Below are 26,735 nucleotides of genomic sequence, written 5' to 3' on the forward strand. Positions count from 1 at the left end.
AAGGAAAGGAAAGGAAAGGAAAGGAAAGGAAAGGAAAGGAAAGGAAAAAGAAAAGAGAAAAGAAAAGAAAAGAGAAAAGAGAAGAAAAGAAAAGGGAAAGAGGAGGAGAAGAAGGAGAAGGAGGAGAAGAAGAAGAAGGAGAAGGAGAAGGAGAAGGAGAAGGAGAAGGAGGGGAATAAAGAGAAGAAGGGGAAGAAGGGGAAGAAGGAGAAGAAGGAGAAGAAGGAGAAGAAGGAGAAGAAGGAGAAGAAGGAGAAGAAGGAGAAGAAGAAAAGAACAGCTGCTATTCTTGATTTAATCCCAAAAAATGTAGAAATAATCCTAAGAAGGCAAGTCCCCACACCTTGCAGGGAAGAAAGGGTCTATCATAAACCTTGAAGTCTGGAGAACATTTAAAGTGCCCAAAGCACAGAAAATGTGGAAAGTCAGATATTCAGCATCTGCTGAAACAGAATGCTGAGACAGCATTCTCCTGAAGAAACTGGCTCCTTATGGCTTGGACAGGCACACCGTTTGCTATGTAAAATCCTGGCTGGATGACCATGGCCAAAGTGTGGTGGTGAATGGAATCCAGCTGGTAGCCAGTAACAAGTGAGGTTCCCCAAGGCTCAGTATCGGCATCAGTCCTGTTTAACATCTTTATCAATGGTCTGGATGAGGTGATCCAATGCACCTTCAGCCAGTTTGCAGATTACACCAGGTTGGGTCAGAGTGTCGAACTGATGGAGGGTAGGAAGGCTGTACATAGGGAGCTTGACAGGCTGGATTGATGGACCAAGGCAAGTGGTATAAGATTCAATAAGGCCAAATGCTGGGTCCTGAGGTTGGGTCACAACAACCCTGTTCAGTGCTACAGATTGGGGGCAGAATGGCTGGAAAGGACCCAGCAGAAAATTACCTGGAGGTCCCAGTTGTCAGTATCTGAACATGAGCCAGTGTGTGTGTCCCACTGGCCAAGAAGGCCAGTGGCATCCCAGCCTGTATCAGAAAGAGTGTGGCCAGCAGGACCAGGGCAGTGACTGTGCCCCTGTATTCAGCACTGGTGAGGCCACACCTTGAATCCTGCGTTCAGTTCTGCACCTCTCACTACCAGAAAGACATTGAAACGCCTGGAGCATGTCCAGAAAAGGCAATGGAGCTGAGGAAGGGTCTGGAGCACAGGTCAGATGAGGAGCAGCTGAGGGAGCTGGGGGTACTTAGCCTGGAGAAAAGGAGACTCAGGGGTGACCTTATAGCTTTCTATAACTACCTGAAAGGAGGTTTTAGCAAGGAGAGGGTAGATATTTCTTCCCACGTTACAAGTGACAGGACAAGAGCAAATGGTCTTAAGGTGAGCCAGAGGAGGTTTTCATTGGATATAGGGAAAAGTTTTTTCCCTGAAAGGGTTGTCAAGCATTGGAACAGGCTGCCCAGGGAAGTACTTGAATCACCAGCCCTGGAGATACTTAAACGACATGTAGATGTGGCACTTAGGAACATGGTTTGGTCATGGACTTGGCAGTGTGGGTTAACTTTTGGAATTTTCCAACCTAAATGTTTCGATGATTCTATGATTCATCAGCACTTTCATGCAGAGACTGAAGCAAAGAGTGATCTTGTTACTTACGGTAAAACTGGAAAGACTGATCTACTTATAGTCAAACTAGAAACCCAAACGAGAAGCAAAATATTGCTACCTGCATTTTAGCATCTCACCAGAGGAATTAAAAAGACAACAGAAAACAATTTATACTTTGCACTATGATCTATACCTTTCAAAAGACAAAATATCCTAATTTCTATTTTCAAGACAGTATTCACAGTATCATCATATTCCTAGACAGCACAGGATATATTGTATCACAATCCCCAATATCATCTTTACAGCTTCTTCTTATACTGTTTGTGAATTCCAACACCTCTTATTCTGACCACATGATATTAAAAGATTGAATTAATCATTCCATCTTGCTCACAGCACAGATGGAAAGATACAGCTGGGCAACTAATACATTGGGAAAGTCGATTCTTTAAATATTCCCTTACTATATTAGATTCTGGGAATGTGAGGGGGGTGTGTGTGTGAAAAAAAAACATTGGAAAGATCATTAAGAGTAGTTTAAACTGCATCTCCTCTCCTCCCAGAGACAGAGAATGTAATTTCCATATCCCAATCAAGCTTAAGAGCATCCAGATGAAGGTCACATTCAGATCTGCCTCTTCCAGCCAACAAAAATGCTTTGCTGCCACTCAAACAGTCCCCTTTGCTTCCCACGGCTTCAGGATGACAGTATTCCCATCAAATAAGTAAGCAGAAGTCACGAGTTAGTATACAGAACTTAAAAGATAATTGAAAGTTTCTGGAGTAGTTCACTTCAAAACACTGCAATCACTTGTGAACTGAAGTGCTTGTTATCATATACAAAGCTCTAGTAATTAGAATCAGGAAGAGAGGTACAAGGTGATTAGAGAATATTGGGAAAAATCTAGTTAACAGGAAACATAGCACATAAACCAATCAGTATTAAAAATTTCCCTGAGATACCTGCAATTAATTAAAACACAAAATGTTAAAAAGCACATTTCCATATTATTAAATTTTTTGAAGCAACTAATGATCAGAAGCCATTACAGCATTGACATTAATGCGAGATTAACCTCAGATGCTACTGACTTAAAAAAAACATGGAAAATAGTCTCAACATCCCTTCCTCTCTCTCTCTGCTCTGCTTGCATATCCTTCAAACCAGCCACTGGCCAGCACATTTATTTCTTCATCTGGCCAGCATCTGGTGAAGAGTCGGGACAATGGCAAAAGCTGTCTGTGGATTGTCACTCCTAGAGGTCTGCCTCTCGGGGTACGGCCCAAAGCAGTGGCTCCAAGGACAGCACACATGGCCTGTGTGGAAGCAGAGCACAGCTGCACAGCCCCAGAGGTGCTGTCCTTGCACTGGGCTGCCTAACCCCTGCTTCCCGGGGCTGTCACCCAACCTCCAGCAGCAAAAACCCCTAATGGAACAGAACTTTGTGGGGTTTTTTAGTTTTGTTTTTTTTTTTTTAAAGATAGGAGTTTTACGAAAGCCCTCTGAGCCACTGTATGGAGTTCAGTTTCATACTCAAGACTACTTAAAAATCAGTTCTAACTCAGAATGAGAAAGTACAAAGGGTATGCACATGTTTTGTCTTCAAGACAGCTACAACATTTGTGTTCCAAATATGGAATTTTGTTCATTTTTCTCTTCTTTGATAACACAAGCAGGTCAGGGGTTTCAAATGGAGTATGAATGTGCAAGTACAGAAAGGTCCAGACTATACTATATATCATTTCCTAACTCTTATAACAGTCCTTTCCTAGGAAAAAATTATTTCTTTTCAAAATCCTCTTTCTTACCAAATGCTGGAGTGATCTCATACTTGCAGATTATCTTTCAATTTTCATCTTTCTTGTTCCTCATAAAATATGCACTGAAGTTTTCACCGGAAAACAACTACCTTGCAATAAAGACAGCTAATTGTTTTGAAAGTTTTTTTTTTTTTTTAATTAGATGTTTTTATTCTTCAGTGAAAAACTTATTTTGGAATGAAATTTTCTAGGCCATTAATCTAGTGCAGATTCATGAGACTTAGGGAATTAGTTAACTTAGAAGAACAGCTACTGTGCATGCTCTATAATTGCTCTCATTGAAATTGTCAAAGATTTTTAATATGCAGTTACCGCACCGATTAAAAGCTGTTAAAGTATGTCTCCATTTAAGAGGCCATCATTCCAGAGTGTCATTATCTGCTATTAATATTTCAATTAGAGAACATCACATGCTCCTCTGAAGAAATGCGCAACTACTCACAAAACAAGTCCCTTCATTGATAATGCTCCAGGAGTATGACACAAACCTCCTATTTTTGTTCCTACCTTTAATTACCTTTTATAAATATCTTGCCAGAAGTTTAAGGGATTAGCTCCTTTTGTATAGAAATATGCATTTGTGTTGACAAACACCTTCCAACCATCCTGCTTCTAAGAAGGGAGGTGACAGCTGCAGGAATTATACTGGCCCTTCTACAGAGCCATGTTACAACCTCACTCTTCAACCAGGTGTTCAAACAGGCTGATACATCACAGCGCACCCTGTCAGCCCTTCTTAGGACATCAGCCAGAACTACCAGCATTTTTCAGGTAGCACTGGTAGCTCAAACAGGCTTCACGTCTACTTTTTTTTCCACCGGAACAGAGGATTTAGCTCAAATCCTATGGCTCTGCAACAGCCAATATTTCAGCAGTGTGAAATATTTTTCAAGGCACAACTCCTTTCTCTTTTTTGAGAATAAAAATAAAACCCAAACACTTTTTTTACTATAACAGATCTTATAGCCCTATTTTCATCATGTCAGTGATGATAATCAACTTCTAGTAAAGCTGATATACCTGGAGCCACCTCTCAAAGGATGGACCTCATCTAGCCTCAAAAAACAGTGACAGGACCAGATAAAATGGCCTGACCTTCTGCCAGGGGAAGTTTAGATTAGATATTAGGAACAATTTCTTCATTGAAATATTGAAGGCATTGGAACAGGATGCCCAGAGAAGTGTTCAAAAATCATGTGGATGTGGCACTTAGAGCAATGGTTTGCTGGTGAACATGATGGTGCTGGGTTTATGTTTGGACCTGATGATCTTGTACATACATCCCTTTCAACCTAAATGATCCTATGATTCTAAGCCAATAGATGATGGTTGACTACACACACAGCACTTTTACTCCACCTCACACTAAACAGCAAAAAGTTACAGCTCACATCTGTTGGGTGTTAAATAATTAAAATAATTTGAATGAAGCTTTCTTTTTAAGAAGCATAAAGGAACTTAGAAATTTAAACATATCAAGGGGAGGGAAAAAAAAAAGAGCTTGAGGAATAAAAGCCCAAAAGCTTGCAGTGGCTTGTTTGGCAGATCTCTGCTGTTTCCAATACTTTTCTCTCTAGGCCTTTTTCCATAAATATGCAAGGCATTCGAAACGCATGCCTTACACTGTGCACTGACTTCCAGGTGATTTCAAGGATATGACCCTAAAGTGCAATTTCTATTCCAGACTCCAGCCTTACATCTCCATCAACCCCCTGTAACACACAGTGTAAACAGCCAGCCCACTCACACTCGGTTCTCCAGTGGGGCTTTGACAGCCGTTAGCATCTCTCTCAGAAAAAAATCCTGGTGATACAGAAGGTAAAAGGTAAACAGCTTCTTGCAAGAAGAGAAAAGTGAGCCTCTGCCAACTCTGCAAGCTGCAGAAGCAGCTACTGCAGCCCTTATAGCAGCTTTTCCTTTGTTATTGCACTTGAAGTTTTGCAACTATCCATACAAAAAATCCAGCAGTGCTGAGGGTCACACCACCTTCACTTCGGCCACAGTTCTACCTCCCTCCCAAGGCATGCTAGGACATCTGGCCAACATGCCTGCATTCTCATGCAGTCTGTGACCAGTGCTGTTGTCCCAGCAAAAGCCCAAACTCTGCTTCAGGCGATGATCAGCATTCCCTCTTTTGCTTTGGGGAACAGAAAACATTATCTTACTGAATAAGCTGTTCTGCAAGTGCTGCCCTGCTGATCTTTGTGGTACCTTTACAGGGGAGTGCTTTGCTCAGCATGGAGTACACCAGCACAGCCAGCCCCATGCAGGTCTATCCTGGAGAAGACAAGCGTTCAAGTTAAAAACCAGTAGCTGCAGTCAAACCTGAGGCACATGGGACCACTGTCAGTACAAAGAGCAACATCCAGAAGAACTGTCCAGGATGACATCACCTACACTCCTGTGACAGCAGTGACATTTCTCTAGGGAGCACAGGCACTTTGCCAGCCCTTTATTTACTCAACCCTTTTGTAGTTGCATGTGTCAGGGACTGGGCAGGAAGAAGAGGTCTCAGCATCTCCCCTCCAAGCCTCCATGTGCCAAGCCAGAGGAGCACACTGCAAAGCCTATTTTGACACAGACCCTGATGCCTTTGCAAGGAACAGATCACGCCTGCAGAGAGGCTGCCAGCAAAACAGCCTGACACACGCTGCTCTCTGAGCCACCCAGCCTCAGTCCCTGTCCCCACAGTTCCCAGCAAAGCCAGCTGTCAGCCAGACCAAACTTGCAAAGATGACTTTGTTCTTTACAGCAGAGGGTGGCATTTTGGAAGAATCTGGACTGAAAAAACTGGACTTCATTGCTAAATTGCAATAATTTTCTGTATACATATGTGGGTATTTATACATTTTTTCTTCTTTAGGGAAGAAAACAAATACTTTGATAATTGGATTAGATGACTGGTAAAAAATCACGGTTTTCACTTGTGCCTCACTAGAATACTTTATGACTAGTAGCAATGTGTAAATACTGAGAAAAAAAAAACACTCTGAAAATTGATGTGAAAGAGATGGATAGAAGATACAATTAATAGCAAAAATCCCAAAAAAGGTCATTATATTAGTGCATTAACAAGTCCAAATGCTACTGTAGTACAACCCTAACAGGGTTATGCTCAAACTGAAGTCCAGGCCTCAACATCACCCACCTGTATTGTTTACACCCTCTTTCTTCAAATATCCCTTTCCTCTTTGGAGTGCTGGATGACTACACACAATGTCTTTAATAGTTGACTCCAAAAAAGCAACCCATGAGAAGCCACAGGAAGAACTCATGCCTACAACCAAGTGCAAGGAACTCTGCTAGCACCTAGTAGGCACTACGAATGGCAGCATTTGCAGCTCTTGACACTTGCTTCTGACTCAAATTAGTTGTTCTTCAAATATCTGTATCATATAATTAGGAAGTACAGCATCATTGAGAGAACACAGATTTTGCATTTCTTGACCTTTTTCCTACTAATTTTCAGCAGACTATTTAACGTTGAAATTATATGCCATGCAATGCAGCGATTCCAGTTAGGAATGCACAAGTAAGACTGGCATATAAAGGTGGTGGTATTAATTACCATGAAAACACTCCGGCAGGCAGACTAGCTGATATCTGTATTCAACTGGATGACTTTATTCATTAAAAAGATGTTATTTTGGAAAAACAGGTCCAAGAAGTCCTTGTACCTCAGCTAGAAGAAGTATTTCATAGCACAAATGTTCAATTTCCAGTTACTGAGGTTATATTCAATTGCCAGAAAGACAACAGTTACTGCTCGGCAGGCACCCTTGTCACTGGGATACATTCAGTAAAAAAATTACAAGGTCATCACTGCGTCAGTCCTGGTCTGCAGAAAGTATAGTGCCAGTAATGTTTTGTTTACTGTCTTTTCATTCTGTGTAATTCTTAGATTGTTGCAGACTTCGTAAGACATTTGCAGTGGTACTACTGAACTTTTTTTAAAGAATAAGGTCTGATGCCAACTCATCTGTAATTTCCTTAGTCAGGACTGGTTGACATGCTTGTTAAAAAACACTGTTATACAGAACTATCTGTTTCTGTTTTAAAAATAGCCTTCCTAGAACAGAGTACATCTTCTGGGCTGGCTTTGTAAAGAACACGGCCTTCGGGCCCTAACCAGCAGTTTCGGTACAAATGGCTAACACGGAGCATCCCCTGCCTCCTGCCGCAGCACATCACACCTGCGCAGCCGGAGCTGGTAATCAAACCCTTGCCCGCAGCATAACAGATTAAAAACTTAATCCCGAACGCATTGAACACTCATAAGGTTCATTAACTTCAGTCCCTGGTTTGTACACAAGAGAAACACCAGTGTGAGATGCAAGGTCAGGAGGCGGCAGAGCTTTGCTTTGAATTGGCGTGACTTGGTTTCCTCACACCTGTGAAGTTCACACCAGAGGGTAACTCGGTGCAGAGCTTACCAGGATGACTCTTTGCTCAGAGAGTCAAAAGGGTGTTCAGTTGTATCAACCATGTTACCAGTGTTACCTGTGTGCCAACAAGAAAAAAAAGAAAGGTTTTAGCTATTCCCTTGAGGTCGTCTTTCAGAAACAAGTTCAGCACATTTTTTTGGTCCAATTTTCCTTTTTTTTTTTTTCCCTCTACAGGCTAATTTAAAGTACTGAGCAATGTTAGCAATCATGGCTAGGCATTCCCTCAGATGGCAAAATGTCCATGTCCCAGAAATCATACTCTGGCAGAAAACAGGCACACAACCAAAAGCAGAAGTGTATCAGAGCCAGGCACTCTAACTCAGCTTTACACAACTCAGAGGATGTTATGAGTAGGATGGGGAATGTCATTTTCTTGCCCAATGAATGTTCTGTGAAGTATCAAAGCTCTTCTAGCAGAGCACAAATACAATGTAATGAAAATAAATGTCATCATTTTATTACAAAAATATGTTATTTTCTTTTTCTTAAAAGCAATCCTCATGTGAAGCAGAACTTCCCCACCTTTTTGATTATCTGCTTTGGGAACTGCAGCTCTCAAATATTTCTTTTTCCTTGCTGGTAATATGCCCATTTGAATCTTGCTATATCCACCACATCTGCAACTTTAATGCAGTAATTCACACAGTATGATAAAGCCACAAACCCAAAATCACTGTCTTTAATGACATCTGTAATTTAGAAACTTCGAGGATAGAAAGCTTGAAACTGGCAGGAGACAGTTTCTGCAAACAGCAAGAGAGGACTGCATGTGTGTGTGGATATTTAACATTTTTACTCTTAACTGCACAAATCTGGAACCTTGTCCTGTCTGTAAGGCAAGGCACATAACCTTAGTGACACAGATATCGAAGTATTTCCTAAGAATGCATTTGTTCAATGCATTAAAACCTTATACCACAGCTGACTTGAATTGAGAATCACACATCAGTGTCCATGGAACTTCAACACTACTCCAGCACTGTGCAAGGGAGCCCCCAAGTAAATCATTTGTGATGGGACAGTATTTTCATGGTCTAAGAAAACTGACTTATTACTTATCTACTACAAAAATATCTCTAAAAACAACTCATGGGGTCTGTGAATACTTCCACCTGCCTTCTGGCCTTGCAAAACGTTACGAGGCTGCTTCAACACTCACATCTAAACCAAATGAGACTTCTGGTTATGCAACTTGTCCTACACAGGCAATCTCATGGTGGAGCCCACACAAGGTCCTGCATGACTCAAGACCTTCATCCACCCAACTGCCCTGTCGGTAAAGCTCTTACATTCCTCACCTGAGTCTTCTATAACCTCCAGTGCCTCCAGCTGAAGTGTGGCTGAGTGGAATAAAGGAACAATTACATTTTCTAGCTCATTTTCATAAGTTGCAGTATCTCATCATTAGCAGCAAGATGCTAAAGCTAACAGAACTAGCTCTATCACCTAAACAAGAAGATTTTAGGCCAAACAGCCCCAAAACCGCAGAGATTAGGAGATGGCAGAAGTTCGAATTTGCACAACCAGCCTTTGTTTGGCATAGCGCAGTCTTGTAGACGAAGACCATATGTCCTTTGCAAAGATACCTTCTGCCCATCTTTAGACTCAAATGCATTAACAGAGTCCATCACCTGGCTCTGAAATCCATCACTGCTTCAGCTGCATGAGCACAAAGCAAACACCCAACCTTCCACCTATAATATTGTACCCCCATTTGCCTCCTTTCCTTTGTTCTACATTAACAAAGGAGCATAAGTTCCTGTTTATCGAGGAAGGAAGGACCATGCAATAGAAATGCTCATTCACATCTGCTGAAACTGTTGATTTTATTCTTGTTACGACTAAATCATCAAAACTGAAACATCCTCACAAGCAGAATAATGACTAAGTAAAAGAGGGTTGTTCTTTCATTTGCACCCTCACTAAAATACCAGAGGTCTTGTTCCATATTGCTATGATGCACGTAAGGGCACAAAGTGAGGTGCTTACATTTAAGCCTTCTACTCAGAATTTTACTGAAAAAATGTAAGTATTACCCTTCACATTCTCACATATTTTGGTAAAATGCAGTTACAATTGCCTCTTTTGACAACAGAACAATTAAGCCTTCCAGCTTATGGGAGAGAATACTTCTCTTACTTCTGAAGCTCACCTACATTTTGTACCTGAAGTGTCCCAATAGCTTTTAGACAGAATAATTCTGTGGCTACTAACCTTTGAAGCACAATGGAAGACAAAATGGACACACAAAAAATAAAAAGTGGTTTGCATTTCATACACAGTCTACCCAAAATACCATTATTTAAAAGATATTAAAAGAGACACGCTTGTGATGCCAGCATTTTTAGAGGGTCTGAAGACACAGCATGCAAAATGGATTGATTGCTTTTGGAGTTAAGGTCTCTAAATCTTATTTGGATACCTAAGTCAAAGAGTTAGTGCATGGGTTCTGCAGACACTTTTTTTAGGCCACATTTTGTATCATTTTAATCTTAGCCTAAATATAAATATAAAATGAATTAATCATTTTGTAGTCCTGGTGTTTGCAAACTTATCACCCGGGAGTGTCACCTTCTGCACAATCTTCTTCTTGAGGTGGCCAACCGGCCCAGGGAAGAAGCAGAATCAGGGCAAAAAGCCTGGCCCATCCCCTTCCTTCAGGCATGTGCAGACCAGAAAGCAGCCCCAGCAACACAAAAACACAGGGAAAACATTCTGGAGGAATCTGTTTTTGCCTCTGTGGAGCACAGCAACTTTCCTAAACAGCCTAGAGAAAAGGCAGAAGTGCAGCCAACAAATCAACTTTGCGGACTGAGATGATCCCCTCACTGCAGGAAGAGCTGTCTCTGGGATAAAATAAGAACTTTATCTCCCATCAGCTCTAGCATGCTTTGCCAAAAAAGGCACAAAAAGTGTATGCAATCTTAACAACTGACAAATAGTTTCATGTATTATCTCTGAATTTATCTGTCCAAAAAGAACTGTGAAATCTTTGTGAACTTTTATGAAGGGGCAGTGGGCAGGGCATGAACAAGGTGGATTGTCTGCAAGACTACAGCAGAACTAGTTCATGCAAGCACTTCAGGCCCACTTGGGTGTTGAGTCATACCTTTAGATACAACAGCTCAAGGCTGTGCTTTTCTCACTTCATTTCTCTCAGCAGGTACGCAAGAATCTCCGAGCAGCAATGCCAGTCCCGCATTCCCAGCACCACGGGGTAAATAACACTGTTATTATCCTTAACCCACTGCTCATGCAAACCAGGCAGCAAACCATGAACACTGCAGGTGAACTTCTGCCTACCTTCACCAAGGCTTGAAAACGCACAGGTCACGTTCTCCTATTCTTACACTTGGAATACAAGAGGCACACAGCAAATAACACAGCGAAGAGCAGCACCAACGTACTTACTGCCTGCACAGGAAATAAAGTGGGGCTTAGAATGAGGGATAGAGGGGATACATGCTGCACACAGGTGGCTCCACTCATCCACAAGACTGGCTCTCTCACCAGCACTCGCTCCCTTGGAACCAGCCAGATTTACAATCAGTGGCAAGTTCTTGGACTGCACGTGAAGATTTATCTATGTAGAACAACGTGTTAAAATACCATCCAGAAACAGTCCCTTCGGCCCAGGCTCCCACAGGCTAGAGGACAGGTCACAGTAAGATCTTCAATCTCCCTTCTTCTCCAATATCTCGATAATGAAAACTCCTCCCTGGCCATTTGGGAGCGCAAGAGTTTTTCAAAGCTAAAAGAGCTCATTGCCAGCAGCATCTGAACACAAGAAGTGTGTAAAACAACCGTTTTACAGAGTTCTGAAATGTCAGACTACAGGAAGGTTAGTCATTTAGCATTTTTTAAATGCTATCAGGATCTCGGACAGGAATTGCAGACTCCTGATAAAATTTCAGTATTTTCCCTCAATGGACCCACTTCCTGTCTGTTCCCATAAGTAAAGCAATCATATTTTTCACATTTAATTGTAATCTGTTCATGTAAGTTCTGCTGTGTGCTCAAGAAACTTTTATTTGGTGCCAAACCACTAAGTGCATCCCAGAGCACAAACTCACACCAAACTGCACCATCACCCATAAAACAGAACAGTGCATTGCTTGCAAAAGCACTTTATTTTTCTCTCACACACACATCAGAAGGTCATGTTTGAGAAGATGAAGGTTTCCCTTGGAGCACAGCATTCACATGGGACGGGATGTTTCTGGCATGAGCTCTCCTGATGCTGACTTGACATCTTCCTTGTTATGACTGCAAATTCCTATCACTGTAAACCTCACTGATGACTCATGAGAAAAAAAGCAAACAAAAAAAGCAAAAACAAAAAAAGGAGAATTAAACCCTTTCAATTTCAGTGTCTGTAAAGACACAGTGATACACAAAATGTCTCAAATTTAAAAGCAAAGCACTATCCATTGGAGAAATAAAAAACTAATTTTTCTATCCTAACTGCAAGTATTTGGGGACAACGAACAGACAGAAGATTGCATGTAATCAAAGAAACTGCCTTTTTAAAAATAACCTTACTCTGCATTGTTTGGGGAAGCACTGTTGAACATGACATCATGCGCATGCAGCTATGGACAAATACAGTCATATTTTCAGTGAACTAAGTAAAACAAAGGGATTAATTCTCTACAGATATATCTGAATTATTAGGCTATCACAAACATTTACGGATGCATTTTAATTAGTCTTCTACCTAAGAGTGTTAAAATAAAGACAACATTTCTCACTTATTTCAAATGAAAGTATTCCCTCCTGTCTCGGTTATACTTACAAACAGGACTGCCCTACTGCTTCTGATAGCTGAATCTTGGTGTACCTCTGACCATGACATTTACTCCAGGAAAACCACTCTAAATGTTATCACCAAAATATCTACCAAATAGGAAATGTAGCTTTACTGTCTATATAAAATATTTATTTAAATGTCACAAAACACTCTTTTCTGTGTAAATATTAAACACGTAACTATTTGAATAATCACAAAATTTCCCAGGCACAGCTTTGGCCTGGACCACAAACCAGTATCTTTTTATGGTACCTTAAACCACCATCTAAGGAGACCAGCACAGATACTGTTTCTACCCTGACATGCTTATTATGCCTTTGACTCTGAGTGTAGCTTCCTAGCTGTGCTGAGCTCAATTCCTCAGCATATTCCCCTTACATAGGCAATTTTGGTCCAGTTGAGCCATGTGTTCCAGTGCACATCACTGTGGGGAGAGGAATCATTGGCTCTGCCTTTTCACACCATGGCACAGGTGCTGTAGCCCCAGAAGAGTGGAATAAGAACGTAGTTTAAACTCATTTTAAACTGAATTTTATCTGCTCTCCAAGAAGTCTCTCTATAAGAGAAGAAGCTGGAGTTCTCCTCCCTACTGCTCCCACATGGCATTCTGCTCAGGCAGGGCCAGGGAGAGGACAGGACAGAGGATTTGGTAAACTCAAGTAACTGGAAGTAAGTACTAATTGTGATGCAAGGAAACCACAACACCAGTGCAGCACCTGGTGCTGCATCTTTTCAAAACCTCTGAAAAAAAATACATCTGATCATCATTTCAAAGCACTGCAGATGGCAGCATCACTTTCGTGATCTTCTGGAAGCAAGAGAAATCAATACCACTCAGTGTGGAAATGTCAACAGAAATGCTCAAAAATCTTAATATTTTAACAATTCCAAGTTCTCATTTGAAATTAGTTGCTGCAACAGCCTTTGAATTTTTAAAAAGATCTAAACCAAATTGTGTTTTTAAAACACAAGGTGAGCTCAAAGACAGTGGTTTGTTTTTCTTTTTTTCCATTTTTTTAATGTTAAATTCAATTCAACTTGGGGCATTTTAACCCAACTTCAGGATTGGGTTAAAATGAAAGGGACTGCAAGAGCAGTAAAAATCAATTTAATTGATTTTTATTTTTCAATAATTTCAATAAATAAAGGGAATTCTTTTGTATGCAAAAATGGTAGCATCATAAACTGCGAGATGTTTTGAAATCAGTTTAAATAATATCATTAAGACATGCTTTACTGATGTGCTCTTAAGGCAAACATAAAATTAAGCTGTATCTTTCAGTTCTCTCTACAGCACCAAATAATGTTACTAAAAACACAAAACCAATTTCCACAATTTCCCTATGTCCCCTAAAAATGTTTTGAATGTAGCAGAAATTAATTTGGAGGAGATATGGCAAGACAGACCATACAGTCTGGTCCAAAGCAAAAAAAAAAAAAAAAGCCACAAAACTTAAGAGACCAGGAAAGTCCTATCAGTGGAGATAAAAAGACAGTCTAGACTAGATAACACCACCAGAACCAGCATCACCAGATCTTCAGAAGGACACTCAGAAATGGAGGCTACCAAAAGGAGTATGGTGTGCAGAGATTAAAATGTAATTTTTCCAACATAAAGTTTCCTTTACCCAGCTGTCATGGAATATGTAAAATACACTACTTCTGTGTTCATAGCCATGCACTTCCCCTCCTTCAGAAATGATGTCCTCACGCAGCCCCTTCTTTTTAAGCTGTCACACAAAAAGGACAAAAATCAAGAACTACACATCACTTTTAAAGTTTTCAGAAGTCCTATAAAATATTAAAAATAATCAACTTGTGTTTCTTTTGCTTTTAATATTCCTGCCTGCTTACAAAAGCTCCTGTAAAGCTAACTGGACACCATGACATTGGTTAAAGAAAACGCTTGAAAATAATCTAAGAGACTGCTGCAATAGAAACTTAAAACAATACACCCTTTCCATAAATAATACAAAACTTTATTGCCCTCATTTAAACCAAAGCATTTCAGACATTGTTTGCTGGAAAAATTCACCTTTTCAACTTCAGGCTTTTCTCTTTGTCTTCACATAATCCCTGATGGCATAGGGAGGCGAAATGCGTACAAAGGTTGGTCAGAAACACAAAACACCCTTTAGTTAAATTGTTACCCCAAGAAACCTCAGCTAGCCCACCGACTTTTAACCCTGAATTTGCAACATCTAGTTGGTGACAAAGGGCTATTCTTCTTTTGACACAGAGTATGTACTTTGAGAACCTGTTCAAAAATTCACTTTTTCAGCATGAAAACACTCAAAAGCTGCAGTTCGTTCCTCTATTGCCCCTTCAAAAAGATGTCTCAGCCGTACTGAAGAGAAAAGGAAAGGTTAGGCTGTGGATTCAACATAGCTGTCAAGAAACACAAACATAAAGTTGACTTAGTAGCATTATTAGGAAATGTGTTCTGGGCCCACCCTTGGCAGTAACATCAGGGTTAACTCAAGTTGTAGCAATATTTAAAACAGCTCTGCAATTTTCCTTCTCCACCCAACTAAACAACAGAAAATTTTGTCAATAAATGAAAAACACCACACGTATTTAAGCAACAGAAATCATCTAAACTTCCAACATTTTTCATCCTCATTTTTTTTAATCCAAAAGATTTATACAGCATTTTTAAAAAATAACTTACAGGATCAAAAGGAAAATAAATGCATAGCTTTAAATCCTCAGAATACAACCTCCCCCTGTTGCGGAAGAGTTCAAAGTCATAAAGTGCTGCAGATATGACCACACATCAGACAAATAATCTAGTAACTAACTTATTTTTCTGGTTTATTTAACAATATTCCAGGCTTAGAACATTAAATAAAATCTCACAGACAATGGGTAAGACTAACAGTGGTTTTGCTCCTTTTTTTTTCTTTTTCTTCTCCTTTTTTTAAAAGAATGTTGAGACACATCAATGGAACCGACTACAATTTTATTTTGGATACCAAAAAATAAAAAGAAGCTGGAAGGAAGAGAGTAGTGCATTGCACTGATCTCGGTAAAACTGCTTGTAAGCATCACTGGTTTTGTTCAGCCCTAGGAGGATGAAGATGAATACAATGCTGCCAACAGGGGAAGGCCAAGTGCGGACCAGGGGAGCGGTGCTCTGGGCTTTGTCTTGGTTGTGAGGGCACAGCTTTACATTATGCTCATCTAAGACAAGATCCACACACTTTGCACCAGCATTTGTGCAGCTCCTGGAGGGAGGGCTTGCAGTGGTGGTAACAGCTGCTGCAAGCGATGGCCATAAAAACCAAGAGGTCTTCCTGGCAGATTGCTGGGGTGTCACAGGAGCTCAGGTATCTCACTCCCTTTTGTAACTCGACTTTGTTGCCCACACAGATAGCTTACGCACCCGCGGGATTCTGCGTTTTGCACCTTGGGCAATCACATACACCTCTTCAGTGGATGTGGAGAGGAGCAACATGCAACAGGATGCACGGTGCGTGTACTTTGTACAAGCGCAAATCAGTTTTCAGGGGGCTGGAAAGAAAAACCCCAGGCTTACTAACAGCCAAACACAGACCGCACCACCTGCTAACAGCATTTTTCCCAGGCTTAAACATTTTTGTTTATGTAGTTTGCGATTACTTGCTTCCTGTTCCTTCAGCCTAACTTCTGTCCTCCCTCCTCACTCACCCACCTGTTCCCGCCACCTACAAAGAACACAGAGGCCTCAAACTTCCAAAAACTATTAAACCAAACCATAAACAAAATTTGGCAATAGATTCAATTCCATTGCCATTCTCATTTTTGTATGTTCCTGCTGTCTGTGCCTTTTTTACAACCCAATGTCCATGGGTGCCACTGTGATGAAAAAACCCCAGCTTTCTTCCTCCAGAACAGTAACAGACAGATATTGTTTAACATAGTTGTAGACTTACACCGGGGGGGTGGGGGTGGTGAGACACCAGTAACAGAAATAAAATCCCAAGCAAACCTCGACTGTAACCGGAAAATGCCAAGACTCCTCCACTGCACCTCAGAGAAAAAACCTGGTGCATCCTACTCTGTGTCTAGGGTAAACTCTAATCATGTTTATGACCTGCAGTATTTCAAAAGAGATTGAGGGGGGGGTCTCAGGTTGGTTTCCTTTCTTTTTTCGTGTTTGTCAAGTTCTCAAAAGGGATTAAAACACTTATGCTTAGAGACACAAAGGGAGCAGTTACAACACACAACTAATCGGAAACAGTACTCAAACATTAGACTGGATGGGACTAAAGTTCACTCTACAAACTGAATCAAAAAGAGATGAGAAAAAAGTTTTTAAGTGCTAATGGAATAAAAAACAATTTTAAAGACTCACTAAATACATGTGAGGAAATGGAGGGGTCCCCTTCTTTTAAATATATTTACATAATATTAAAGCTTTTTATTTTGCTTTTCTTGCCAACAAAATTTTCTAGCTACCCTGGGCAAAGTCCCCATTAAATGAAGATGTTAAGGATTTTATAACACAGACAAACTGTTAGACCTGTGGCCTGTAGACATCTCCCTGCCCTCTCCATCCCTCTCTCCCTCCCTCCCTTACCAAAGGGCTGATGCCTTGCCTGCTACACACCATGTGGCATCAGCCACGGCATCAGCCCAAGGTGAAGGTAACACAACACTGCCTCGACCCCACACTTGGTTACCACTTTGCAAAAGCACAAGAGACTACAATCAGGGCTTGCTTAGACACAAAGCAAAACAAACAAAAAACCAATTTTGCCATTTAGCTGCAGTTAAATGGTAAAACTGGACTAATGTGGACACAGCAATACCAGCTTAAAAGTGTTTGTATCATTTACACCGCACTGGAAAGGAAAATAAATTATCCTGGTATAAATGCATCCAAACTACAGCCTATGCCAGCACAGTATCAGTTAAAATAATAACACATCAGTCCCCTAACCAACAGAATTATCCCAGCTGAACTTTTCTAGCATAGAGCAGACCTAAGACATGAGGTAGTGAAAATCAGGCTCAAGATCTTTTTTCATTCCATAGCAACAATATATTCTAAAAATATTCACTGCTCAGATTTATGGATTTTAAAAACATTTTAAAATCCAAAATTTAAAGCTAGCATCCTGAGTCACACAGGATTTACAAATGGAGGCATAAATTTTAAAAACTTCCTCAAGGTCCTAACTCAGGAAAATAATTTTATGATAGAAAGCACATAAGCATGTGTTTGTCTCCCACTGAAACAAGTGGATAGGAAGCACATGGATAAGTGCTTTCTGAAATCTGGGCCACAGTCAGAAACCACGGTCTTTGTAGAATTTATTTCCTCATTCATTTCAGTGCTGTTTAATCACAAGTCATTCATGTTTTAAGACAGTGGGAAAAACACAGACAATGGAAGCTAAATCAAGTTTGTTACAACTGTTCAATATTTACAGCATTCATAGCACAAAACAGAAGAATTTTTGGTAACTTAAGACAAATACCTTTTCTCTTTGTTATTAAATGTACCGCAGCAGTCCTGTTAAACAAACCCACTGTCTCGAATATTAAAGAAATTATTGTTTATGTTTACCGAGTCATTTAAATTAAAAATCTGTTCCTGTTCCAAACCCCACTCTCCTTCGTCTTCGTCCTCCGGTTCTGCCTCAGACCCATTCCGACTGTTTTCATACAAAAAGATCTGCTCATCCACATGAGCCGGGGCTAACCGGTTTCTCTTTGCACTCACAACATTAGCAGAAGAACCAAAAAGGCGTTCAGGGAAGACCCTTGTGGCCAGAATACACCAGTATTTTTGAAGAACCTTTGGTAAAACTGGAAACAGCGCTAGTCTGTCAGACCACCACTTCAATGGGTCCTCATTCAAACCGAGGACCTTTTGTGACTTGAAGTTGCTCAACTCCTCAACGATTTGAGCATGCCATTCCTCCTGGTCTTCCACGCCTCCCGTCTGGCAAAAGATCTCTGCAAGCATGTTGTTGATGACACTGGTAGGAGGAGGAGTAGAGGAGATGATGATTTTTTTCATAGGGGGCTCTTCTGAAACAGTGAAGAATTTCTCTTCAGCTCTAAAGCTATTTTCTTTTACTTTCTCCAGCAGGCTTTTTGCTTCTTCCACCACTCTGTTTTCCACCTGCTGCCTTTCAAAGGCTGAAAGAAAAGGCAGTTTCTTGTAGCGGGGATCCAAGAAAGTTGCAACATTGAGAAACATGTCTATCTCAGGTGTGTGCTGGTAGGTGGTTGACAACTCTTTAGCAATCACCTCCTTTGCCATGCTGATTTCTTTCAAATCGTTCTCTTTGATGTTCAGAGTAGTATTCAGAAGCATGTGGAGAAGTGGCTTCACCATACTTATCGTCGGGTACTTTGAAGCAGACATCATCTCTGCAACCTGCTTGAAAGGCTGGAGCAGCTCCACCAGCCCTTCGATTGTATTCCACTCACTGGATTCCAGCATGAGGTGGTGGTTGTTGCTGTCCTCCACGAGAACAGCCGCAATGACAAACTGCTGCTCCTTGAGGCGCTGCAGCATAGCGAGCGTGCTTCCCCACCAGGAAACACGGTCACTTACCAGCATGCAGTGGAGAATATTCTGCTGCTTCTGCTTTTCGCTCAGCATGTACATTGCGACCGTAGACTGCTGAAAATACTCTACTAGCTTTCGGCACCTGGCAAGAAGGTTGCAGAGTTTGGGGAGCTGAAAAGCTTGTTGTATTCCTGCGTTAAAAGTGTGCCCCAAACAAGGCATCTGTACGGGAATATCTAGGAGAGAGCAAGCTTTCACAATGTCTTTACTGTAATCTGTTGTAGCACCAAAGACTTTTGTATTGATCCCCCACTCAATGAATGTTTCATAAAGAACTCGTGTAATGGTCTCTGCAGTGTTATCCTCTGGTACTTCGAATGTTTTCAAACACCGTGAGTTCACAGCCAGGCAGTTGGCAGGACTGCTGCTGAGAAAGTGAACTGCCACGGTTACATATGACCTGTTCTGGTTTTCGCTTCTCCACATGTCCGTGGATATGCCACACCACAGAACCTCAGTGAGCTCTTTCAGCACAATTTCTCTAATAGCACTGTACTTTTCAGGAATCGCTTTTGTACAGAAGTACTTCCGGCTCGGAAGTTCATACCTGGGGTCTGCTGTTCTCAAGAGGGCCTTGAAGGTAGGTTCATCAACGATGGAGGCTGGATACATGCCCTCGCAAATTAAGCTGATGACTGCAGATGTCAGTTCCTGATGTTTTTTGTTTTCGTAGTTCTGGTAGGTCTTCATGATGAGGCTATCTTGAACAACCTGCTGTGATGACTCCGGCTTGATTTTTGAAAATGCTGTGGCAAAGGCTTCCCTCATTTGCTCAGTGTTACTTTTCACAAACTCACAGAATTCATCGGGGTGATTTTTCTCAAGGTGGTAGGAAAGGTTGGACGTGTTTCCTGAATAGGCAATCTGTGCCATGCAAATACGGCAGTAGATCTTCTTCCACTGTAATATGCATCCTTCTGCATTGGTATCAAACCCAAAGTACTTCCACACTTTACTCTTTGCTCTCGGGTGAGCCACTAACTTTAGGTCTGATGGGGAACCTTCTAAACTTTTATTCTCCATTGCTTCTTGGCCACCGTCCCACCTTTTGATCCTTCACTCATTAATGAGTACCTGATAAAGGCAGTAAGATAAAGATACAATGAGAAAGCACAAGTTTGACCACACTCAACTATGTGAAATCAGCGTTTCTGTGAATGTATCAAGAAACCTAATCACTAATTACATTTGCAAATTTAAAGATAAAATATGCAGGAAGTGTGACCTACAAGAAGCCCATTGGATTGTCAAAAATTAAAAAGGGTTTTAATATATCCCATTCTGCTGTGAAACTGAGCTAGAAGACCTGAGTAAATCTGTTTTTCTGGAATTTCATAATTCTGGGTAGAGAAAGCATAACCACCACCACAGACTTGATAACTTACTGTCACAAAAACTGGTCTTCTGCTACAGAATTTTCCTGCCTCTTAAGTTAGAACTAGACCAACATCCTCTTGCCAAAGAATTACTGAACTTCGCTGTTAACATTTATTTCAATTGAAACCTGGTACTGAAGGAGCAAAGGTTTTCTTGTTTGTTTATTTTGAAAGAAGTTCTGTTAGTTTGATCTAACTGTTCCAGCTTTTGCTTTAAAAAAAAAAAAAAAACCATAATAAAAAATCTGTGGTGCAAATTATGGCAATAATCTGCTCCTCTCAAATGTAAAGATGTTTTCTGACTGAAATACAAGGAAAAGGAGCTTGAACCTACATGCAGCTCAACAATACGTCTGACACCTTTCCTGTCCTTCTCTTTCTGAAATCAAAGTCATCTCCTGAAGTACTAGTTCACAATCCTGGTTCCTGGAATAATAGTGCATTATAATTACAGGAAAAGCAGACAGGGAAGCACTAATAAATGTTATTATGCACATCAGCTGGAAAATAATTTTGCTGCATTTTCTTCAAAAGGCTACAAAAGTTGGGAGGGGATGACACTAGAGATGAGTGTGGTGATAAGGCAAGACTTGGCAATCTGTACCTTGATTATCTGCACAGGAAAACTTCTTGCGCAGTCACACACTTGAGGCCTACAGTGTCTCTGTGAACAGTGCTGGCAGCTGGCACCCACCAGAGCTGATCTCACTTCACCAAAAAGCCAAGTCACAGCACAGTGCAATTGCACCCTGACACTTCCCTATTTCTTCCACACCACTGTGACAGCAACAAGCCCTTTTCCACGGCCTTGGCCAGCATTGGAAAAGAGAAGGAAGACATTAGGTAAACATAGATGCAGCCTCCTCCACAAAAATGCAGAGAAAGAGAACAGGAGAGGAACCTGAGGAGCATCAGACTGAAAACAATGGCACTGCTACTTCTCTGCTCCTTGGGAGCTGCACCTGTGCCCAAGCCCAGAAATCCTCAGGTGGCAAGACTGGCTGGTTAGGGCAGGAAGAAACAATCTGACTTTTTCATATTGCTGCAAGGGAATATTAAAAAAAAAAAAAAAAAAAAAGTACATGTGCAAGCTTCCCTGGGGTGCTTTCTGTTGTTGGTGAACATTCCCAAAAAAAACAATTTTCTCTCTGAACTATAGCTGGTATTTTGCAATATTTTCTGAATGTCTTGAATGGAAAACCAAACACAGGTTAACCAATACCAAACATATTTATCTAAACACAGCTGTTGGTTTAGAAGCAGAATGAGAGATGCAGGGCAAGCATTTTATTGGATTTTTCTGAAGATTTACTTCTGGGTGTAGACACTTTGGGTTTTTTCCTGAGGGAGGGGCAATGTTCTGCCTACTAGCATGCCTTCTACTGTGATTCATTCAGTGCCTTTAAGTTGCCAGGATAAACTATTGATTCAACATGGTAATGCTGCCTAATTCCAAACATGTGCATATCAACAGCACCAAGGTATGCAATCCCACAAAAACTGATGATTTTGAAAGACCAAGTGGTGTAATGTGCAATGAGGTAACCCTGCCATGGCATCAGATAGTGCACTGACAAGACATGTCATATCGATACATATTATAGCTTTTAGATTCCTCCATTTCAATCCATGACATGTTATCTCGAGAAAGCACAGAGGCTCATGGCATTTCATTAAATCTTAAGAGTTTGCTCTGCAGTTACCTGGTAATTCCTGAAAGTAAGGAGGAAGGCACTGTAATAAAAGAGTTGATGCACCTTTAATATTTAAAATTAGTATGACACACCTTGGATCATAAAAAGTTCATCACCAACTGATAAAGTAGAAGTTATTTCAGAGTACGGGAGTGTTACAGACTCACCCCACTCTTCATTCTCATGTATGTCACAGCTTTGCCATCGTTCTGCGATGTATCAGGCACTTGGCAATAGTGGCCCAGAGCAGCATTGTCACAGCTAAGGATATGCCAGTGTAACACAGCCTTTAGTAGAATGCTGCAAAATACATTTCAGCTGTCATGATAGCTCAAATATAAACTGCTAATCATCTCTGCCTCTCATTGAGTGTTATACAGCATAACTGGCATTATGAACACAAACCAAAAACCCCACACCTCTCTTTTCTCTCCAAGAAGAGGTAAACTTTTGCACTTTCAGTGAAAACAGTGCTCAGAGTCTACTCCTGGCAAAAACAACAGCAACCCTGAATTACCACGCACAGGAGAGCACCTTTGGAGAAGCTGCTGTTTGTTTCCCTTGCTTCCTCCATACAGCTGGCCAACACCATCAGCCAGTACTGAGGCAAGGCTTCTAAGAGCCGGCAGAGAGGATCCCCTGATGGCTTTCCAGTGAGCTCAGCTGCCACAGGAGGAGGAGGAGAAGGAAGAGTCCAGACTTTCTGGCCCTAGCACCTCATCCCTGCTGTTCTTGGGCCAGGCTGTGCTGTCTCCTCATAACTCTCAGACCACCCATCTCATTCTCCTAACACAAACCCAGGACTTCTCTCCCTAGGGCAGGCCTTGGGCCAAAATAATAATGCTAGTGATGACTTGTGTCGTGGAGGGCAGCCGTACTACCCTCGCAGGCAGGGCTCGGTTTCCCCAGTGGCGAAGAAAATTGGTTCAAACCCACACAAGAGTCACTCAGATTGTGAAACCAAGCACGGGAATGTGAGGAAATGGGTGTGCAGACACCCTGCAACCTCAGCTCTGCCTCCCTGTGCATGCACAGCAATGGCACCCTGTGGGTATCCCTGTCCCACAACCTTTGTCTCAGTCAGTACAAGGGCAAGCATAAAGCAAGTGATTCCTCATTCTGAAACTAACTTAATAACTCTTTTAGGGACATGCGTGGGGAGAAGGTTTAACTGCTAGATGACACTGCATCTTTGCCTGCCATCAATCCTTCCTACCTGGTCACTTCTCTACCCATCTCTGGATGATTTAGAACCTGGAGCTCACACAGCTTTGAGCAGGAAGTGCTCAGTCTCTCACTACGCTTTACTCATATAAAGTAAGAGCCCTCAAAATATGAATCAAAATTAAGAGATGCATGATCCTAAATCAACATTTCACAATTAACTGTAAGGAAACTTAGTACAAATGAGGATACTGAATAACTAACAATTGGGGAAATAAAATACATGTATGAAATTTCAATCATTTTTAAGAAGAACAGGAGTCACATTTAAAGTCTCCTGAACTTAATCCACATTACCACCTTCTTCAGATACCGTTTTCTACATATTACATGTTCCAAATTTAACTACAAAGACTTCAAAACTACTACATAAGACTCAGCATTTAGGTTTCTCCTACCAAATTTCAATGAGATATGTACAGTAGAAGAAAAAATGCAGGAGAAAGATGCCAAATAAATTCTTTGAGCAGCTTTTAATTATATGAAACATTTTTCTTATCAGTAGGATGACTTTTGGTGATCATATTTCCACTGGTAATATCCTGGTGTCACAATTAATATTAGTTTATCTTTTATCAATCCACTGATTAGATTGGTGTTTTTAAAAAGCTGTTTTAATCAAGAACTTAAGTCGTGCAGAGCTTTTTTTAATTCTTTCCAATTAATTAAGATTAAGCCCTGTAAAGAAGTCCAAGCAGGAATTTCTAAGGAAACTATTAATAGTTTAAACCATTGAACACTAAAACTACATATTAGCAGTTATACTGTTTATGCAATTAGTACTTGGAGAAATGTCTTTAACTTAAGTTCCCCTTTATTTCTGCACTTTCCTCTATGCTGATTTTAGTTAGCAAAGCAATCGCTGCCTGCACACACTGTTTATAGTCCCAGCTCTGTATTTCCCTTCCCTGAGCTTCAAGATCAGAATTTTAGGTCAACTTCCCTACTCTGCGTTGAGGTGGGGGACATTCTCTTGAATAGAGAATGTTACTATCTTTTCAGTTTGCAACTCGAAACAATTACCAAGTTTTTGCACTGAACTTAGATTTCAGAGATCAAAGTCTTTCCCCAAAAAACTGTCTTGAATCCCATCTACAAAAATCAGATGAACTCCAGTAGGATGTGAAAGAATACATGTCATGTTTAAAAGCACATGTGCCAAGAGCACGCAACTCTTAAGTAAGGATAAGGAAAAATAAAAGTGAAACTAGTTTTGTTTACTTGGATTAAAATCCTGAGCACTTCTTCACAAAAAGGAAACGAAAGCAAGCTTTTCTTGGAAAATTCAGAGGCAGAAGGGCTGCACGGAGACCAGAACCCTTTACTCATCCCCAAAGCTAAAGGACAAGCCAACAGGCATCTCTCTCTGTTAAATCTTCCAAATGAGATCTCCACTGCTGCTGTACAGAGAGTGGGAACTCTGACATGGAAACTGAGGTGAAGGAAGCCAGGATCAGAGGAATACCTATCTCTGCCTCCCTGTCCTGTCCTTTTCAGCCCCACTTTGCCACTCCAAGCTTTCCCCAGGAAGGCATTTTTACAATAAAATGCCTGTACTTGTGAGAGTTATGGACACCCCCTCAAAAAGATACAGAACATTTTAAACATATACACCTTTCTAGATTACTGTCTGAAAAAGGTACTCAGGATTTTCTTACAGAAATTGTAGTTTACTGATCCAAGCTTGTTCTAATAACGCTTTTGCTTTTTGTTGCACTGACATCACTATTTTGAAGTTATTATGGAAACGAGGTTCATCTGGGTAAAAAGGTTCCAGTTGTTAAGGTGAATCACTTCTTTAAGCAATGGCTGGACACAGCGAGTCAAAGCACAGCAGCACGTAACTGCCAAGAGGGAACTGCATGCAAACAACTAGCTGAGAACGAAACCACTTGTCCTTGGAAAAAAAACATCCCAAGTTAGGGCTAAAAGAAAACTTTTCACATCTGTCAAATCTGCCTTGGTCCCACTTAGGCAAGTGACATTTCCCAGGTTGGATCTTCACCGCCTTCCTCCGGCATTTCCAAATTCAACACCTTTTTATTCAATAGCAGACTGCAACAAAACACTGGGTCATATTTTCATCATGCTATTTCTCTGTGGTTCGAAAAAAGATTTGGAAAGTGTTACACACCCTAGGCAAAATACCCAAATTTCCTCTGCCAAGAAACGCTAATGCTAGAAAAATGCTCAGATGACTTCAAACCATATGCACATCTGCCCTTTTTGTCACCAGGGTCGTCTCGTTTGTTTGCGGGTTTTATTGCTGCCTTTTGAGAATGAGAAATCTCATCCAGCAGAAGAATAAGGAATGAACAAAAAGTAGACAAAATGCTACCCAACGATGCCACATGTGATAAGAAGAACGAATACTCTCCTATCGTGTGGTGTACTTGTTCCATCTCCTTCCCAGTACTTCAGATATTCTCTATGCCAATATCCTCATCTGCCTGAACTCCTTACTGAAACACTCGGCCCTCTCTATATTACTTTTTTTACTGTTCCTCTGGTTAAAAATATCAACAGGGCCACAAAAGCTTACTTGTGGATAAGGACAGAAAGTTAAAGGCATGGACTTCAATGCTAGTGGTATGCTCAGCTCTGATGATAACCTACACATGTGTCTGAACTCATAGCTTGCTCTAAGTTTATAAACTCAGAAACGTTTTAGAGTCTTCGAGAGTAATGTGAGCAGATTGTTGTTTTTCTGGCAAACTCAAAGTTTCCCCTAAGTCAGCATTTAACATGCTGCTGATCCAAATCACTGAAAAAACCTAACTTCTCAACTTCTCAAACAACGACTAACCTAAAGTCCCTTAGAAAACCTACAAGTGTCACTCACTCGTCAGCTTAAAAGCTATCAGCGAGTGACAGCCGGTGTCAAATACTAAGATTTTGGAGCACAGGTACGTTCCCCTCCTGGAGCAGTCGGGACAGGGAGGCCGAAACCGGCGGTCCCGGCCGCCCCAGCGGGGTGGGGGCACGGCGGGCGGCAGCGGCAAGAGAACCCCGGCCGGGGGAAGCTGCCCGCCGCTACGCGCCTTCCAAGCACCTACCTGGGCTGAGGGAGGGAGCGCCCGCGCGGGTCTGAGCCGAGGTCTCAGGAAACACTGTCAGAGAGCCAAAGAGAGGAAGAGGAGAAGCGGGGACCCCCGGCCCACGAAGCCCCCACGCTGCCTCGAGAAGCCACAGTCAGGCCGGCGTGCAGCCAGGCGCCCGTCCTGGGCCCGGCCCCC

At 41.4% G+C, this 26,735-nt stretch overlaps 2 protein-coding genes across 7 annotated transcripts in view; both read right to left on the minus strand.

Annotated features, from left to right (window-relative positions):
- Positions 1-26,735, minus strand: part of DHRSX (dehydrogenase/reductase X-linked) — a 162,872-nt gene that overhangs the window by 135,416 nt on the left and 721 nt on the right. Inside the window, exon 2 of one of the 2 annotated variants that reach the window (XM_042042193.1) lies at positions 26,556-26,609. The exons of the other annotated variant lie outside the window; for it this stretch is intronic. Within the exon in view, the coding sequence (XP_041898127.1) occupies positions 26,556-26,609 (54 nt within the window). The remainder of the gene's footprint in view (positions 1-26,555; positions 26,610-26,735) is intronic. 2 annotated transcript variants of the gene reach the window in all.
- Positions 14,595-26,735, minus strand: part of ZBED1 (zinc finger BED-type containing 1) — a 53,340-nt gene continuing 41,199 nt past the window's right edge. For 3 of the 5 annotated variants that reach the window (XM_042042178.1, XM_042042169.1, XM_042042138.1), the window contains one exon: positions 14,595-20,279. In XM_042042178.1, coding sequence (XP_041898112.1) covers positions 18,141-20,228 — 2,088 coding nt within the window. In that variant the 5' untranslated portion in view covers positions 20,229-20,279 and the 3' untranslated portion in view covers positions 14,595-18,140. Of the gene's footprint in view, positions 20,280-22,442; positions 22,576-26,555; positions 26,727-26,735 lie in introns of those variants that run through there. The other 2 variants (XM_042042159.1, XM_042042148.1) reach the window with 2 other exon arrangements.

This window comes from Corvus kubaryi, unplaced genomic scaffold (assembly GCF_017639235.1).
Source record: "Corvus kubaryi isolate FWS band 111438036 unplaced genomic scaffold, C.kubaryi_AGA036_p1.0 133, whole genome shotgun sequence".
NCBI classification, from domain to species: Eukaryota; Metazoa; Chordata; class Aves; order Passeriformes; family Corvidae; genus Corvus; species Corvus kubaryi.